The sequence below is a fragment of the Drosophila innubila genome, assembly GCF_004354385.1.
Source record: "Drosophila innubila isolate TH190305 chromosome 3L unlocalized genomic scaffold, UK_Dinn_1.0 0_D_3L, whole genome shotgun sequence".
In the NCBI taxonomy this organism is placed as follows: Eukaryota; Metazoa; Arthropoda; class Insecta; order Diptera; family Drosophilidae; genus Drosophila; species Drosophila innubila.
In genome coordinates this window covers 17776829-17792734 of record NW_022995376.1, presented here as the reverse complement: position 1 = coordinate 17792734, position 15906 = coordinate 17776829, and the positions used below count along the sequence as shown (strand labels likewise).

The 15906-nt window shown below is 36.8% G+C and overlaps 1 protein-coding gene across 10 annotated transcripts in view; it reads left to right on the top strand.

Moving 5' to 3' along the window:
• The window catches only part of LOC117788844 (mitogen-activated protein kinase kinase kinase kinase 4), a 34837-nt gene that overhangs the window by 7995 nt on the left and 10936 nt on the right, over positions 1-15906 (top strand). For 7 of the 10 annotated variants that reach the window (XM_034627734.1, XM_034627735.1, XM_034627742.1 and 4 more), the window contains exons 4-9: positions 11309-11753; positions 11830-12072; positions 12384-12889; positions 12968-13162; positions 13969-13989; positions 14765-15129. In XM_034627734.1, the coding sequence (XP_034483625.1) occupies positions 11309-11753; positions 11830-12072; positions 12384-12889; positions 12968-13162; positions 13969-13989; positions 14765-15129 (1775 nt within the window). The remainder of the gene's footprint in view (positions 1-11308; positions 11754-11829; positions 12073-12383; positions 12890-12967; positions 13163-13968; positions 13990-14764; positions 15130-15906) is intronic. The other 3 variants (XM_034627741.1, XM_034627736.1, XM_034627738.1) reach the window with 2 other exon arrangements.

Genomic DNA, 15906 nt, shown 5'->3' with positions numbered 1-15906 from the left:
TAGGGGGCTTAGCTGCAGCTAAAGCTATGCAGCGAGTTCATTAAGCCCAACGATAGTTTTACCTATCGCAAGTTCGTTTCATACAAATATCGGTTCATTACGATTATAATTTTGAAAACATAAATTGATATATAATTTGAAATCGATTCAAAAATATTAAAAATAAAATTTTAATATATAATTTAAAAAAAAAATTAAAGAGATAAAATTAATTTACCTAAATAAAAATTTATCTTTCCAGGATACCCTATCTAACATTTTTTAATTTAATTATGTTGATAAAATTTGGAGTGTTGAATTTGTTTAAAATACTATTTTTGATTTTCGATACTTGCTTTAACCTTAAATTTATTTCCATTAAATAGTATCAATTGCTTTTAGTTTTTAGCGGTAATATGACTTTTTATACGATTTAATTTAGCACTTGAATTGATTGCCTTTTCTAACGCCTTATAAGGTGCTCTAATGGATTATAGTGCGAGCACTTAATCTTTTCGACTGTTTATTTTTATTATTATAATTCCATTCAAAAAAGTGTCAATCTTTTTTGTTTATTTTTTCTCTTTAATTTTGCATGCGTCACTCTTTGTTCGCTTGTATCTTTTTGGGCTTAAAATGCGGCCAATTCGCAAAAAACAAAAAAATATGAAACTAAAAAACGGCCCACGTTTGCACCGCCTCCTGCTTTAAAGAGCAGTGACGACCTCGTTGCGGTGTTACCACGCTAAGCTGCAAGTGGCACGTGGTAACAAAAATGTGCGACAGCAACAACAATGGAGCTTACATGCATACAGATATTATGTTGGAGTATATAAGTAATTTTGCCCACTGTGCGACAACTTGTTTCCGTGCTCTCGTCGTCACTGCTTGGGCATTAAGTAGTTCATTATACTGTCCAACACAGCCACACACACACATACACATACACATACACTCAGATTATTGCTGTGCGTGTGTGTGTGTGTGTGTAAAATTAGCATGAGTAATACGCAAAGATGCTTTTGAGTCTGTTGGATGCATGTGACTTGTCGCCAGCTTTAGAACGCACTGTAAGAATAACGGACACGTTGTTGTTCTTTGGGATTGTTGTTGTTACTGTGGCTATTGTTGTTTGTGGTTTGTGTCCACTTGTTGGCTACAGTTGGTTCGCTTTGCGTTGTGTCTGTGTGTCATTTCTTAGGCATTTATTGGCTTTGGGTTTTATTGACTGACAGTTAACCGGTTTTATTTTCTCTCTCTCACTCTCTTGTTCTGCCTCTCTCTCTCTCTGTCTCTGTCTGTCTGTGCTTAAGCTTTGCCCACTTGTAGAAACGCAATCGCATTTTGAGTAGCTTATCAAAAATTAGTCGCGTCATTAAAATGCTTATTCATAACTTTTTAATAAAAAATACTCTCCCATTTGCGAAAAAAAATAGAGACAGAGAAAGACAGTGAGAGTGACAGAGGTGGGGAGACTTGTTTCTATGTGTGGAACAGCTTTAAGTTAATTTCATTTAGCGTTCATTTCTTAGCAAATGTGACGTCACTGGCGACAGTTCTACGAATTCAGTTTGTTTCGCTTCAGTTAATGCGACTTTGATTTATGCAGCCAATGATACTCCCCGCCTCTCCACTGTATACCCTCCCCATTCCCCTATTCAACTGCTTTGTAGTCTTGTCATTTGGTTTTATCAGCTAATTTCTCATACGCTGTTCTGTGCTTTGCACTTCCGGCTTATTGATAACATTTTTTTTATTATTTATATTTTTTAAATTTATTTTTGCTACTGCGCTTTTTAATTGCTGTTTATCACTAAATAAATTAGTCACAAATGACATTGACTTTTGACTAATTGACTTAGACATGACTTTTGCGTATGTTTCTAATCTGAAAACGTTGAATTGAGGTGTGGAGGAAGTGGGTTGTGCAAATATCTTAAGTAATTTTTTTTTAACATACGACATTTATAAAGAATTACACATTGTGTAAAAGCTTCAGGATTAGCCACGATTCTTTATTTGATTGTATCTACATATTAAATGCCCTTAAGGTCTAAGTGCAGCAATACCTCAGAAACTATATACATAAATGTCTCTTGAAAATGATTATTGACTCAAGAAATCCATATAAAATAATACTATTAATTGAATACATATCTGTGAAAATTGTTTGAGATCCAAATGTAGTTAAACACGTGCACGAAATTAATGAAAAAATCTATCTACAACTGTTGCAGTTTTTTTTTATTAAATCACTCTTTTCTAGTTTAGAGTGATCACACACAGCTATTTATATATGAATTTATATATGTCTATATATAAAACAGTCACTGACATATTTGCGGTTATTTAGCGACCTTCGACAGTTTTGTTAGCCGCGCTTGGCTTTTGATTTTGGGGAGGATTGCCGCAAAAATTTCACACGGCGCATTTGAAAGTTATAAATTTTGAGCTTTCAACTAAATTTATGCCAAAATAAAAAAATAAGCGACCCACAGCACAACAACAACAACGACGAGACACCATTATAAACTGCATAACTTGGCAACTTTAACAATAACATTGTAAAATCAACGCGCCGTTTCCCAAGGTCGTACACCGCCCCCTCCCCCTACCCACTTGCGGTACGGCGCGGCGCATTGACTTTCCCAACATAGCGTCGCCGCTTGCGCTAGCAAAAAACTTTTTTCTTTTTTTTTTACTTTTCTTTAAGCTATTTTTTTTTTTTTTGTTAATTTTTTTTGCAAAAGCGCTCAAAACGAAAATACACAACATACTCGTAAACCTAAATCGCATTTATTGTTTGACTTTTTCTTCGTTGTTGTTGTTGTTGCTATTTTCGGCTGGTTGAAGTTTCGGGCGCAGGTTGCCTTGTCAATGAAAAAAGTGTCAGGGCTAGAGATTTAATTAAGCGAACAGACGGCAACAAAAGCAAACTCTACGCACACACACACACACACACACAAATAGAGCTATACATCTTAAACCACAACAAAATTAGTGAACCTCTAAAAATACAATGGGCAAAGTGGGAGCGACCAGGCAGTCAACCCAAAAAGAGAGAGAGCGAGTGTGTGTGTGTGAGTGTGAGTGTGAGTATGAGAGAGCGGCGCCGGTAAGGCGTCATATAAATTGCAATATTTGCTTTGTGTGAAAGAGAAAGGAACGCAAAACTAACAGACAAACTACAACGACTCTCTCTCTCTCTCTCTCTCTCTCTCTCTCTCTCTCTCTTTTGCGCTTTCTCGCTCTTTACAATGTTTTATGTTCTTGTGTCAATGACTTTTTGTTAATGTTTTCAAACGTTGTCTAAACAAATAAAAATTTGCGTAATAATTAGTTTTTGGCTGTTTTGCTTTGTTAAGCACTTTTTAGTGTCATTTAATTTTTGACATTGATCGCAAAGGGAGCAAGGAGGGGAAGCACATAAAAAAATAGTGTGGACGTGCGTGTGTGTGTGTGTGTATATGGCGAGTACTTGAGCACTGTCTAATTGCAACTTTACTTTTGTTGATTTCAATTTAACATTTTATGAGGCTGCGTCTCATTCTGCGTTTTTGTTGTGTCTCTGTTTTTTTGTTGTAGTTGTATTTCCTGCTTGATTTGTTTATTGCCTTTAATGTGTTTCGCATGTTTCTTTTGAGTGGCATTTTATTGGCTGCGCCTGCAGTTTTGTCTGCGTGTGTCTCCATCTACCGCTCTCTGCCCCACCCTCTCCATCTCTCTCGCTCTATCTCTGTCTCTTGCTGTCTGCGTCCGTCCGTTGGTCTTGTTCGGCGGTTGCGCCTGCGTCACACAAATGCATTCCAAATGAAGTCGTAAATAAAAGCTTTACACGCTCATTCCTTTGTTGTTGCTTCTTCTTTGACTCTCTCGCTTAGCATGCTTTATTATCATGTCTCGCACACACACATATGCACTCCTAAATATGAATTGTGTGTGTGTGTCGCTTATATTGCGCGTAATTAGGTCAAAGTTCACACAGCTATGCTTGGAGAATGTTAATTATATATGGGGGCCTCGTTTCTCTGTAGAATTCTAGTACTCTTTAATTGCGTGGGCGAAAGTCTTTGGGGGCATTAAACGCATCATTTAAGTAAAGTGAATAACTCCCAAATGTATAGTAAAAGCTTTGCTTCAACTGAGTTTATGCGTGACGCATGTCATGAATTTGAATGGGAGTTTGCAATTCACAATGAGCCTAAATCGCTTTTGGGTTATAATCAGGAAACTCAAATAAAGGTGATGACCCTAATAAAATCAAGTCAGAAAAGCATCATCTACAATATTCTTTAATGGAAAATAAAATGTGATTATTTATATTTTTAAAAATAAATTATATGAAATAATTAGATTTCAATTTCTTTTTAGAGAAGCTATGTTTTTATCTATCATTTCTTTCAGTTAAATAAGTGGTTTTCTTAATTAAAATCATCAATCTCACTTACTTCAATATATCACTTTCTTCAAATATTGCTTTTTCTTCTATCTCCCTTTTGGAAATGCTTTTAATTTTGTTTTGTAGTGACTCATCATCGGCGCATTTGCTTTAACAGCATATTGGACCGCCTTTCATGACCTACTTAGCCTCACTTCAAAACAAACACAAATCCAAATTGCCGCCCACAACGTAACGCAATCGAGGTGAATTTGAGACTCGATAACTTTGCCAAATTCAACACATTTATTGCCGATAAGCGCATGGCTCGTCATCTCTCCCGTCTCTGTCATCGACATCGACTTGGATGTTTATTGCACTCAAGGTTGCCATTGAATGCAAACATACAGAAAGTTATTCAAATATTTGAGCAATTTGCTGATTAAATATGCAAACTCGAAGCGCCGTCCATTGCTCACAGCTGGGCGAGAGATAAATGCATACTTAAAAGCGTTGATTTCATGATTAGCTTTGATGTTTTTTCTTTCTTGTTCGCTTCTCTCACTTTGGGGCATTTAGTTTTGTTTCCATTTCGAGCATCAATTAATTTATGAGTGAAAGTTTTCAGAGTTTTTTTCTTCTTCTTCTTCTGGTGTTGGTGTTTTTTTGCATGACCAAAGAGCTTATACTCAGCACACAATGATTCGCCTTTGTTAGGGTTGTGGCATTGGGACTTATCTAGCTGCTGGTCCCTTATCTGCATATTAGTTTACACTGCCACCAAAAGACAGCCACGATAAATGTCTCATAATATAATTTATTATGTACGAGTATTATAATAAACTCGTTGAGTGTCATGTAATTGGGCGACAATGACGAGCTCAAATTTTTTGAATCGGTCTCAATCCCTCGTCGTTCCATGCCGAACCCGTTGACCCGCAGTTGACAAACTTCCTCACAATACACTTAACCACTTGATTGCATTTCGATTCGACGTTTATTTCAACATTTAATTCATTTAATTTCAATTTCTCTGATAGTGCATGAGAAATGTGCTCTCAATTAATTACTTATAACGAGGAAGCTCTTATTAGAATTAAAGTATCCCTATGAGGGTGAAATTTCTGTGAGTCCCAAGTGAACCGGAAGTTGCTTAAAATGTGACGTCATCAGGTGACATTCAATATTTTGAACTTGAACAAACTCAAAGGCGCTAAATAAACATACATATATACATATAACAAATAAAAACACAAACAAAAACACCCGCTGAGCACTGCAAATTATCTTTTGACACAATTTTCGCTTGCTTATCGCCAATTTAATATACAATGAAAATTCGGGCGAAATGTGTAGACCTTTTGTATATACATAGATACAGAGTATACAAATACTATTAATAAAGATATTCAGGTATATAAAAATATTGGCATCAACTTTGAAAATAGCTTCAATGAGTCAAAAGTTTCACGGTAAAAAACTAAATTGATAAGAAAACCCCAATGCAAATTGTTGCGCTTTTTTATAAATGTTTCTTTGCAGCTGTGAGTAGTTCGTTTGTACATTTTATTAGTGGTTATTTTAATTATGTTTTTTTGCATTCTTGTTTGTCATTAGTTATTTGATGACTAAATTAGCCATAAGTGGAATGAATTGTATTCTAAATAATTCACTGAAATATCCAGGAAAAATTTACAATTGGTATTGTTTATAAATTAATTATTAAATGCGAAACCGTTGTAAACCAATAACAGAAATGTGTGGTTCATTATTATTTTAAATAAATATTTCTGACTTATTATGTTTAATTACAAAGTTTCTTATAACTTTGAGAAAAAACAATTTAAAAGGCTTTCTGTTTAGTAAAATATTTAAAAAGCCATGTTAAAGTTTTTAAACACATTTCGCCCTTTTTGTCTGCCGAACGAAAAGAAGAAAATCAAACAAAACTTGCTAACTGGGTTAACCAGGTACAAGCCAGATAAGTGGGCGGACGGGCAGGCAGGTGAGTGCTGGCAATAGGCCTATTTAAAAACACTTTGAACTGCGTGTTTTCAGACAGGCAGCAAATGGACTTACTTCTGACTTTGCCAAATTTAAATTTGATTTATTAAAAGGCAGTCAAGTGCTAAAACAATCTAATAAAAGCAACCGAAACAAAGAGAGAAAGAGAAAAATAGAGTGAGAAAGATGGAGAGTTGAAATAAGCTATGAAAATGCAATGATTCATCGCTTATTCATTTCACTCGTAGCAGCTCTTAAGGTTATTTCATGCATAGCTTCAACTTTTATTGCATTCATTTATGTTTTGTTCTTTATTGTTTTTTTTTTTTTTGTTCTAAATTGTTGCTGGTCTTTATGTGCCAGCTGCACGCTGTGCCCCTCAGATAATGGGCAGAGAGGTGAGAGGTAGAGGGCTTTACTTAACTTTACACACATTTGCAACAAAGTTCAATTGTTGCGGCCATTTAAAATAAATGCGTTTGTTGTCGTCGCTATACAAGTGCAGCAGCAAAAAAAGCTTTGATTTCTGGGTTAATTAACAACGGCAGCAGCAGTTACAACAATTGGTAATTGATGCGCAGTACCCCCTTCCATGCTGCCATACCCCTATCTACACTTTACACTACACATCAGCCCCTGGAGATTTGTTGTGAGTAATCACCTTAACGCGTTTTTCTAATGTCGTTATACCCTGCATATTGTTGCGTAAAGAGTTGCCATGTTGATAAGCTCGCCAAAATAGTTATCAATACAATAGTTAATAATTGAGACTAATACATTATCAATTTATAGTGCGCTATCATTATTTTGCAATAAATACCAAATTTTATAATCATTAACGCGGTATAATAAGATAAGATTGAATCTCTTAACTGTATTGTAGCATAGTTTTTTGCGCATTTTGCAAATATTTTTAATCATCTTTATATTATTTTTATTTATATATATTATAAATTCTTTGTTTGACTTCCTTTAGATGAAAAAACTTTTTGTAGGGCATCTCCAAGTCTACTTTAGTTTTTGTTTGCTTTGGAATTTGGAACTACATGAAATTTGCACACATTTTCCTAGGTGTGTGGATGCAGTGGGGAGCACTAAAAGCTTGCGCAATAATGGCCAACGCAGCAGCTGTGTTGCCACAAGACTCAGTGGGCCAGTGGGCCAAAAACAGGCAGCCAATCGAGCTAGCAACCACTTTGGTTACTTGACGCATCGCACTGGGCGTGTTGCTTGGTTTCTTAGTCTCTATTCTCGAAACTTTGCTCCCACTTGAGCCCACAATTGTTGTGCATACATATGTACATATTTCTGTATTGTAAATTCAATTGCGGTTTTCCTATTGTGGGTTGTGTGAGAGATCTGTAACTCTACTTGATTCACACTGCGACAGCCGCAAAATTAATATGCAAGCTCAATAAACAAAGTGAAGTTGGTGGTTGAGATGAGTATAAAGTGGAGTACAGAGTGCACCACTGTGGTTGCCTTTGATTTGTTGCCGGCAACTGCGTTGTATGGAATTCGATTGCCTAACACCCATTGTAAGGTGTCTGTTGAGTTATCTGTGGCCAGGGGATAAATAGATCTACATATGAATATATATTATTTAAGTTGCTACGCGCTTTGTCTTTGTCTTTATATGAATTCATATTTTGCGCTCTTTTGAAACCATTCAAATAACTATTAAAATTTGTAGATTCCTAAAAGTTTTCTCCCTATCTGAGTTGATTTTTCATCTCAGCTTTTTCTCCACCTTTCTTTTGACTTTCCGTATATTAAATCATCTAATCCATTTCCTCATTCTACGAATACGTGTATACACATTGCGTTCACTTTGCTTTATTTCCATTTGCTGCCTTATCGGAAGCACACATTGCCCACCAGCTGCTTGGCATTTTATTTATTTTTTTTTTTTCTATCGAGTTTAGTTTAGTTTTTCCACTTATTCACAGTATTTTATTTTTGCTCTCTGGCGATTTGCGTAGTCAACCTCAACTCAACTCAAAACATGTCCAAGTTAATCTTTTTAGCCATTTTACTGTGTGGCAGAGACTGTGCGATAATGTCGAGAGAATGTTCAGCAGTTGCGAAGAAAGGGGCGAGGGGGGTTTTGGCACTTGACTGCATTTTTTTTTTCTCCTTTAAAGCTTATGTAACCAGTGCCAGTTTCCGAGTTTTCAAGTTTCTTGTCGTCGTCGTTTTTGTTGTAGCTCTTGCATTTCTGCAGTGCCATAGAAATGTTTGCGCCGTTATCATAACACGCAAAGCAAATAATTTTTAACGTCAGCTGTTTTTACGACATACCCTTTAAATAGTGTAAAAGGCGTAGGGATTGGATGGTTAGCTGGAAAATACATTCCAAAATTAATTAAAAATATTTTTTCATTACGAATAAACTTATTTCTTAGTTTTAATCACTTTACTTCTCAACACACCCGTTTATGCTACTGCAAAACCCTTTTATTACTCATCTGCACTCAAAGGCATTCAATATAAATTCAATTTCTTCCAATTGATTATTTTTTTTTTATATGTAAAATGTCGAATTCAATGCTATAAATATAAAAGTGCATATGAATAGGGTATGAAATAGTTATAAACAAGTAAGAATTGTTATTTTTACTGCAGCAACAATTATAACAACTTCTTGTTAAGTTATGGCTCACACATATTTCTGAAGCTGTAGAATTAAACGTGGGATGAGGGGCTAAGACGTATTAAAGCTATTTTATTACATGGATGTACTTCAAGAAGAAGTTAAAAGAGGAAGCTACGAATCATATTAAGACAGCACTTAATTGTCTTATTATGCAGCTTTAAGTTTATATATATGAAAATGAATCGTCTGTAACTTGGATCAGAATCTTTATTTGTATCTGTATCTGTTTACACAAAATGTGCAATGTGCGTGTTTTTTTATTTTTATATTTTTGTCGTTGCATTTTTCATCAAGTTTATTGGGTTTGTTGCTTTTCTTATCTCTTATACATATATGTATGTATTTCATTTTCACGCCTGGGGCATTGAGCATTGTGTATCTGCCAGATACATCAGACGTGTATATACTTGTACTGAAACTGAATACTTGAAAATGAAAAAAAAAAACTTCTGCATAGGTAGGCAAACCCAATTGGACAGCTGCTCCATTGCTCGACTCCGATGCGATTCCATTGTTGACTTTACCTTTAAAACATTTTCGTTTCGTTTTTTCTTTTTGGTTTTGGTTTTGGTTTTTGTTTTCATCATATACTCGCACATATTTTCAATTATTTGACGTATTCAGCAGTTTCTTCTTCTGGGTTGTTCGCTCTTTATATGGCCAAAGGCTTGTCGTTAAATTCGAAGTCTCTGTGTGCTGTTTGTTTATTTGTTTCTTGGATTGCTTAGCTCTATTTGCACTACAGCTAAACTGACTGACTGACTGAGTTGACTTGTGAGTGCTGTGAATGATTCACAAATATTTTTCTTTGTATTTTTATTGCGGCAATCGCCGCTGGGCTTTGAATTGATTTCGCTTGAAAAATCTTGCTGCTATTTGCAACTGAGCAACTGGATACGATCCAATGATGATCCATATCTGGTTGCACCTGCCAGAGATAGATACGTTACCATGGCCAATCGATTTCTTTTCTCTCTCACTCTCTCTCTCTCTCTCTCTCCCTCAGAGATAGTTTTCAAATCCATTAGTGCATGTCATTAATTTGCATAAAATCTGCAACATTTTTCACAGCCAACCGTTAGAATATGACAAGCACAACGACTACGATGATGATACTACAATTTTACAGCTGCTGGCCAAGAGATGAAAATTGCTGCTTAATAGCATTTTGATAGAAACTGCCACAGTAACGCCCCCCGCTGGCTAATCAATAAAACCAACGGGCTCCAACTATCAACAGCTTCTCAAAGTCAACCCCATCCAACATTCACTATCCACCATCGTCATCGTCATGGTTTGCTCTGCTTTCAAGTTAGAAAATTGTTATCATCTCTCGTTAGGCACTTGATTTATTACGAGCAGAGATGGAAGTAGTTGCTCGAAGCGACTTGGAGCTGCACTCTTCAATTAAAACTGTATTAAATGTAAAATGACTTTTATGTCGCTTTTAAAGACACCGAAGAGGACTCCATTGCAACGGCAGGCAGAAAAGAATAGCATAAAAAAGATATATGTGAAACCGGTCAGGACAACTTAATCTTAAGCAGACTCAATCAATTTATGATTTTGATTAAACCGACAGCTAATTGAAATACATTTTTACGCCTTGATTGACTGACTGAGGGGAAACATGCAACAGCATTCAAGTCACGTTATTTTTTAATTTTATTAAAAAGTAATATGAAAGTTGAACCAGATCACAAGCAAACAATTTAAATGACAATTTAAGTTTAAATTTTAAAGAAATATTTGTAGTGAATAATCGTCTTTTTTCCTGAGTACAAAAGTAAAATTAATTACAGTTCAATTCAATGTTCGTTACAATTTAATTTCAATTCCTTGTGAAATTCTCCTACTTGAATCATTAAATGATTTCCATTCTCAGCTCAATAACGTTTACCATTTATGGACTTCCGCCTCACTGTCTGTTAACCATTTTTCACACTTCGTTGGCCACTTGAGACAGAAGATTTGCTCCTGCTTCAGATGCAACGTTTCTTCCTGTTCTATTGTTTGATTTGCATTGAATTATTGTTTACATGATCGCTTTATTTTTCTTATGTGACGTAGTTTATAGACGTCGACTACGTCTGTCTCATGGTCAACATTTCTTAATGTTGTTGTTGTTTCGAGTTCAAGTGTCTGTGACCCTTGAAGTGCATTAAACAGCGACAGAAATCTATCATTGTCGAGAAAATTTCCCCCCGCATTTCCTCCAATTAAAAGGGGGTGTTAATTGATAAACAAAACTCTACTTACAATTTTCGCATTTTCTTTTTATGATTTTACAGGGTCGTCATACGAAAACTGGTCAGTTGGCTGCCATAAAGGTGATGGACGTCACCGAGGATGAAGAAGAGGAGATTAAGCTGGAAATCAATGTGCTTAAGAAATACTCAAATCATCGCAATATTGCCACCTATTATGGAGCCTTCATTAAGAAATCGCCACCGGGCAAAGACGATCAACTATGGCTGGTTATGGAATATTGCGGCGCTGGTTCCGTCACCGATCTGGTCAAGTCCACAAAGGGCCAGAGTCTCAAAGAGGAATGGATCGCATATATTTGCCGTGAAATCTTACGCGGCTTAAGCTATTTGCACTCGAACAAAGTCATACATCGCGATATCAAGGGACAAAATGTGCTCCTCACAGATAATGCTGAGGTTAAACTGGTTGACTTTGGTGTCTCGGCACAATTGGATCGCACGATAGGCAGACGCAACACATTCATTGGTAAGAATTGAGAATCAGAATGAGAATGCAGAATGAGTCATCAGCTGCTTAACTGGTTGGTTATCCATTTGAACAGGTACACCCTATTGGATGGCACCCGAGGTCATTGCCTGCGATGAGAATCCCGATGCCACATATGACAATCGCTCCGATCTGTGGTCTCTCGGCATCACGGCATTGGAAATGGCTGAGTCACAGCCACCGCTCTGCGATTTGCATCCAATGCGTGCACTTTTCTTGATTCCACGCAATTCGCCACCACGTCTCAAATCCAAGAAATGGTCCAAGAAGTTTCACGGCTTCATTGATACGGTGCTAGGTGAGTCAGTCGGGATAAAATAAAAGTATATTGCAATTGTTTCGACAATATTAAAGAGAACTCACATATTTTATTGTGCAAAGAATAAAACAATGCTATTGGTTAGTAGATCAATTTAAATTTAATGAAAAATCTATTATTTATTAATAATATATGTTTTGTTGTCACAACAATTACTTGACCAACGATATATCCTATTAAGTAACGATTAATTCATTTTAATATATTTTTTTGATTAAGCATTAATTCCCAATATTAACACAGCATGAAAGATTTCTGAATCATACAAATTAATTCACTTTCACTCACAGTGAAGGACTATCACCAGCGGCCTTACACCGAGAATCTATTGAAGCATGCGTTCATTAAGGATCAACCAACGGATCGACAGGTGCGCATCCAGCTGAAGGATCACATCGATCGCTGCAAGAAACGCAAGCAGGAGAAGGAACGCGAAGATTATCGCTACTCCGGCTCTGATAATGATGACGATGAGCCGCAGCTGCCGGGTGAGCCCAGTTCCATAATCCAGGCGCCGGGTGGCGACACATTGCGTCGCAATTTCCAGCAGATCCAAGAGGGTCGCATTGCTGCCGAGCAGCAGCAGCATCATCAGTTGCTTGCCCAGGCGCAGGCTCAAGCTGCGGCTGCTCATGCCGCTGCCCAGGCGCAGCTGCACCAGCAACAGCAGCAACAACAACAACAGCAGGCGGCGGCAGCAGCCGCAGCGGCGCATGCAGCGCAACAGGCGCAAGTGGCACAACAACAGGCACAGGCTCAACAGCCACAGGCGAATCGACAACAGAAACCACCATCGGTTAGTGATCAATTCAATACAGTAATTTCCTTGAGTTAATTTCAACTAATTATGATATTCTTATTAATTTATGTCCAGCGTCAGCAGATTGAGGAACCTGGTCCGCCAGCACGCCCACAATTGCCACAGCGTTTGATTGTGGTGCCAGATCCACCACATGCCAATCGGCCATTGCCACCGACACCGAAGTGCGGCGAGCCCGCGGCTCAAACACCGCCACAGCAACAGCAGCAACAACAACAACGCAGCTCGCAGAACAATTTCAAGCCATCGGTGCGTATTCAAGATAGAGATTACAAGAACTGTGCAGCTTGGTCTTTAACATTGTGGCTGATAAGGCCACAAGGGGAAATCTTCAATGTTCTTTTCTCTACTATACTGAATAGAAATTCTCTAGAGCAATGACTTCAACTGATATTGAATGGAAACTCGCGATAAATATAATTACTTAGGGAAATGGAAGAATAGCTAGTGATAATATGAAACTGATATGCCCAGGAAACTCTAATCAATCTAACCAATTTGAATATTACCAAATACAGTTTAAAGTTATCTTTAATATTTGGAAATTTCACAAAAAGGTTCCAACATTTATCATGCTTTATCTGCATTAAAATGTCAACCACTATTGAAAGTATGATTCAAAATAAAGTTTAATAAATCTTTAGAGTGGTTCCAAAATAGTGTTCAACTCAGTTTAGTATTCCATTTGAGTTTAGCATAATATAACCCGTATTTTAGACCCTGTTGACATATTGATCATCAGTAGCTTAATTCCCCACCGCTCTTAACTCTCTTTTAAAAGTTTTTAATTTGTACCCCCTGTAAAATGTGAACATTGTACGATTGTATATTTATATATGATTTTCGAACTTCTTTTATTTTCATGTTTTGTGCGCCTACCATAACATAATACATAATATATAACAATATATCGACCTTATGATTTCGCTCATGTGTGTGCGTGTTTATAATACTTGTATGTTCATCATCCCGTTGCTCCGATCCGAACACTATAACAAAAAACACAATAAAAAAAATACCAATATAACACTCAACAAACAATGAAACATAAACAGTTACCACCAAGGAGACCTGAGGTATGTTTTTCATCATTTTCAGTTGTAGCCTGCTCGCTCGCTCCTCTCTCTTTCTCTTACTCTATCTATCCATTTCACTGTGACTGTCCAAACTTTCCTTTATATGTATGTGTATTTTATGCTTGATTTACGAGTCTATCAATATGTAACTTCCCCATTTTTGGAACCCTTGTCGAAATTGTTGAAATATAAAAAAATGTACTACTTGAATGGAGGTATACATGCCACAAAAACACTAAATAGACCTTCGTAACTCCGTTATAACCACTTCCAATGCACGTGCCCACTAATCCACAAAAAACAAAAACAATCTTCCAAAAACACTTTCAATTTCCATATGCAACTAACCCCAAAAAAAAAGTAGCTGCTACTCTTAAAGCAGTTCTATAAATAGAAGAGTTGCTGTGATTGATGCGTTTGTAATGCCAAAAACGATTAAAAAATCAAACTAACCCCGGCAAGTTCCATAGATAATAACTAACCGAGCTTTCTCTAATGTTTGGCCCTGTTTGTTGTTTATCTATAAGAAGTGAAAGGTGCAAACCAGTCTAATGCTCTCTTACTTTTCGTTCCACCCCGATGCAATCGAATTTGCCCCCTCTCCGAAACTACAATACAACAACAACAACACACACATACACTGTGGTACCACGTGCAACACACACACACACACACATACAAACACACACATAAATAAAACTGAAATCCTCCGTGTGCATTCAAAAACTTGACCCGAAAATCAATCAATCAATTGTAAAATACAAAAAACCTGTAGGATCATTTAGATGTGTTAGCAGCACAATTAAATGAATTGGGCGTGGTCTCCTCCCAACAGCCGCAGCCACAGACAGCATCAAGCGGCGGTGGACAACAGCAGCAGTTGGCACAACCGGAGGCGCCACCGCGCAACAATCGACAATCCGGTGCATCAACCGGCAATGGAGCCATCTGTGTATCGGCCTCATCATCATCATCCAAGCCGGCGGCTTCACTGCCACAGCAGTCGAACAATCATTTGGGGCAACCCGTCAATCCGTTGGATCCACTCGACAGCAGCGACTCGGACAGCGAACCGGATGAGCCCAACGATCGGGCACGCAACGATGGCACACTTCTTGCCAGCGATCCGCCCAAACCGCTGTAAGTATTACCCACCTCCTTTCCTTTCTTGAAATGGACACAACACAAAAGGCGAAAGGCGTGGCAGCTTACAGTACAGTTAATATGTTTCTTGCAAAATGCGCACATCACGGAGTTGTTATTTACCAGGGAATATTTGCAGATTTTTTGAGTCTAACTATGCTAAAGATTAGCCACTTACTCTATAGTTCAGGTAGTTAATAATTTATTATTGAAATTAAATAAATAATCAATAGCATTCATGCATATAAACATTTTGAATCTTCGATATATACCCTATTTAATCTTTAAAGATTGATATAAAAAATACTTGAAATTATAAAAACAAATATATTATATTATAATCCGACTAAAAGGGAAGAAATCTTGGAAAAACTTTACAGACATACAAAAAATTTTCTTATAAACTATCAGCATTAGTAGTAAAGTAGCAGACAGCATATTTGCATCGATCTTATTTATATTATGAGAGTCATAAATTTGTTAAGTAGTTTCCTTCACTTTATAAGTTTCACATCCAACGTTGTTTAAAAAAAAATCACTGTGAAGTATCTTTAAAACTCAACTGCAAATTTAGATCAAGCTCTGAGTTACCTTAAGTAGAATTCTTTGCTTTCAGATAAGTAAAAACAAACCTTAACTAAATGAGCACTAAATAAGAAACATGAACGATTCATGTAGAACATTTGGTATACAATTAAATTCACAACATTCTTAAATTTCTCTCACTTTATTATCGTTATTTGTTACCTGTCACCATCCTCACTTCCTCACATT